Source organism: Sapajus apella, unplaced genomic scaffold (assembly GCF_009761245.1).
Source record: "Sapajus apella isolate SASKATOON/1434 unplaced genomic scaffold, GSC_monkey_1.0 scaffold1332, whole genome shotgun sequence".
Taxonomy (NCBI): domain Eukaryota; kingdom Metazoa; phylum Chordata; class Mammalia; order Primates; family Cebidae; genus Sapajus; species Sapajus apella.
Genome location: NW_022438258.1, coordinates 1 through 2,655, shown reverse-complemented (window position 1 = coordinate 2,655; position 2,655 = coordinate 1). Strand labels below are relative to the sequence as shown.

The window sequence follows — 2,655 nt, the reverse complement described above, 5'->3', positions numbered from 1 at the left end:
ATTCCCCTATGCCCAGAAGAAATGAAGCTCTCCCGGGGCAACAACCTCAAACTGAAGAAGGCAACACTCTTTAGGAAAAATGTGCTGTCCTATCTTCCAGCTGTGCAAAGGCGGGTAACAATACCAGAGCCTTCGTCTTCCCCATTCTCAAAGCCCTGTCCCAGGCTCTAAAAGGGAGGCCAAAAGAAAAGACAACGGATATGAGACATTGGGGATGTAAAGGAATAGAAACTAACGGCAATGTGGCGAGGAATTAAACCCAAGGAGGTGGGGAACAGGCAGCAGAACGTGTAAAGAAAAAGGGGACAGGTGATCTGATCTAGAAGGGTGGGGCCTACGATGGCCTCTGATAAAACCAACTCTGAGCATGGGACAAAAGCGAGAGACCGCGTGTTCTGGGCTCGACAGCGCTACCTCTAAAGCATGACGGTCAAACCAAGAAACTCACGGGTACAGCACCGAGTCTGGAAGACATCACTCCCTCTCCACGCCTAACAATTTCACCAAAGGACGCCGGCCAGACCAACGCCACTTCCGCTCTCCTCGCCTCTCCCGGATGTGGGCTCGGCCCCGCCTAGCCCTCTTCTGAACGTCTACTTCCGCCTAGCAGCTTCCGAGGGGGCTGCGGCCGGAGCGAGTCACATGACGAGTAACCCTCTGATTCCTCTGAGACCCCGCCCCACTGGGACCGCGACGAGGGACCTGGGAACCTGTGGGTGGGGTCTGCAATGAAGGGGCGGAGCTTGGATCCTGTGCCCGGCCTTAAAACCCCTGCTCTCATTCCGAACCTTTGCACAACTCCTCGTGTCCCACCACCCTGCCTTCCCCACCCACCCAACCAGTGGCCTCAGTCTAGATGCACAGGGAGATCAGTTACTGCCGCTTTATTAGAGAAATTACAGATGAATCTCACAGGCCACCCCCAGTAGAGAGACATGGAAGCCTTTCCACGCTGGGGGCGCAGGAACTGGAGGCAATGGCTGAGCAGGAAAAAAGGCTGGAAAGGCCAGCACTGTGAAGACTTGAGGGAGACAATGAATAATAGGGGTGGATCTCGCCTCTTTGAGTAGCTTCAGGTCTCCACACTTGCCCTGCTTTGGGATTTTTGTGTGTGGTCTTGAGGAGACTTGTTCCATTCTTGAAAGGGCTGGGCTGCTTCCCAGGGGAGCTGTGCTTGAGTCTCTCCTTAAGGGTACTGCGATGGCTTCTCCCAGAGGGCCTCCCTGGCCTCATCTCAGAGGGACTGTGATGGACTCTCTCCCAGGAACTGCGATGGCTCCTCCCATGGGACCTCCCTGGCCTCATCCCTGAGGTACTGTGACGGGCTCTCTCACAGGAACTACAGTGGCTCCTCTCAGAGGAACTGTGACATGTTTTCTCAGAGGGACTGTAACGGCTTCTTTCCAAGGGACTGAGGTGCCTCTTCTCTAAGGAACTGTGGCTTCTCTGAGAAATCCTACGGTGGCTCCTCTCAGAGGACCTGTGACATCTCCTCTCAGAGGGACTGCGTTGGCTCCTCTCAGAGAGACGGTGATGGGTTCTCTCAGAGGGACTATGATGGCTCCTCCGAGAGGGACTGGGATGGCTTCTCTCAGAGGAACTCTGATGGCTCCTCTCAGAGGGACTGTGATGGCCCCTTTTAGAGAGACTGTGACAACTCTCCAGGGGACTATGATGATTTCTCCGAGAGGGACTGCTAAATCTTCCATCTGAGGGACTGTGACGGCTCCTCTCAGAGGAATTGTGATGATTTATCTGAGAGGGACTGCGATGGCTCCTTTCAGAGGGACTGTGATGGCCTCTTTCCCGGGGACTGAGATGATTTCTCCGAGAGGGACTGCGAAATCTTCTATCTGAAGGACTGTGACGGCTCCTCTCTGAGGGACTGTGGTGGCTCCTCTCAGAGGAACTGCGATGGCCTCTTTCAGAGAGACTGTGACGGCTCCTTTCCAGGGGACTGCAGTGATTTCTCCGAGAGGGACTGCGATGGCTCCTCTCAGAGGGACTGTGATGGCTTCTCCAAGAGCGGTTATGACGCGTCCTCTCAGAAGGACTGCGTGGGGTTCTCTCCCTATAGAAGCTGGGGTGGTTTTGTTCCCCGTGCATGAGTTTCTTTTTAAGGTGTCGGTGCCAGGTTCTCTTCACAGGGGAACCAGGTAGGTTTCTTCCTTGGGCGTGAACTCTGGTTCCTGGTGTCAGCAAGTTCTTAGACTCCTGGCTGGAGATTTCATTTTTCTTTGATCTGCTACTACCGTCCTTTTGGACAGTTCCCAGAGGCTGCTCCACTGAGGCAGCTTGGAAAGTGATATCACTTTGGGAACCTGTAGGCTTGGGCAGTCGAAGAGGTCTGGGTTGGAAACAGTGAGCTCTTCTTGGCTGTTGAGCTGAACTGCACTGGTCTGTCCCTTCCCACAATATGTCCTCCTGCTTAATGGTTGAGCCTGCTGACCTTAGCTTGTCAGCTGACCTCCTGTCTCTTTTGATATTGCTGGGTAAGCAGTAGTCCCTGGCATTTTGCTTTGGATAATAGTTTTTGCTTGCCCACAAATTGTCTGGGATTGTCCTGTCCCCAGACTTCTGCCCAAGAAAAGCTAAAACTCTGTATGCTGTTTGGAATGCCCGCTTTAGGCCCTGAAAAAGCAGTTGCATGAACTT

The 2,655-nt window shown here is 53.6% G+C and overlaps 1 protein-coding gene across 1 annotated transcript; it reads right to left on the bottom strand.

The window, feature by feature from the left end:
• Positions 1-868: 868 nt before the first annotated feature.
• LOC116546754 (uncharacterized protein C2orf16-like) lies at positions 869-2,649 on the bottom strand. Its single transcript, XM_032272926.1, has 3 exons — positions 2,016-2,649; positions 1,658-1,919; positions 869-1,024 (listed from the first exon to the last, which is right to left on the bottom strand). Exons 1-3 carry the CDS (start codon positions 2,647-2,649, stop codon positions 910-912), a joined length of 1,011 nt encoding a protein of 336 aa, XP_032128817.1. The 3' UTR covers positions 869-909.
• Positions 2,650-2,655: the final 6 nt, after the last annotated feature.

Excerpts from the sequence above, each read along its gene's own strand:
- LOC116546754 (XM_032272926.1), bottom strand. The coding sequence starts at position 2,649 with ATGCAACTGCTTTTTCAGGGCCTAAAGCGGGCATTCCAAACAGCATAC. Across the intron at positions 1,920-2,015 it reads TCATAACCGCTCTTGGAGAA|GCCATCGCAGTTCCTCTGAG; the intron begins GCCATCACAGTC and ends TCTCTGAAAGAG. Across the intron at positions 1,025-1,657 it reads CATCATAGTCCCCTGGAGAG|AAGTCTTCACAGTGCTGGCC; the intron begins TTGTCACAGTCT and ends ATTGTCTCCCTC.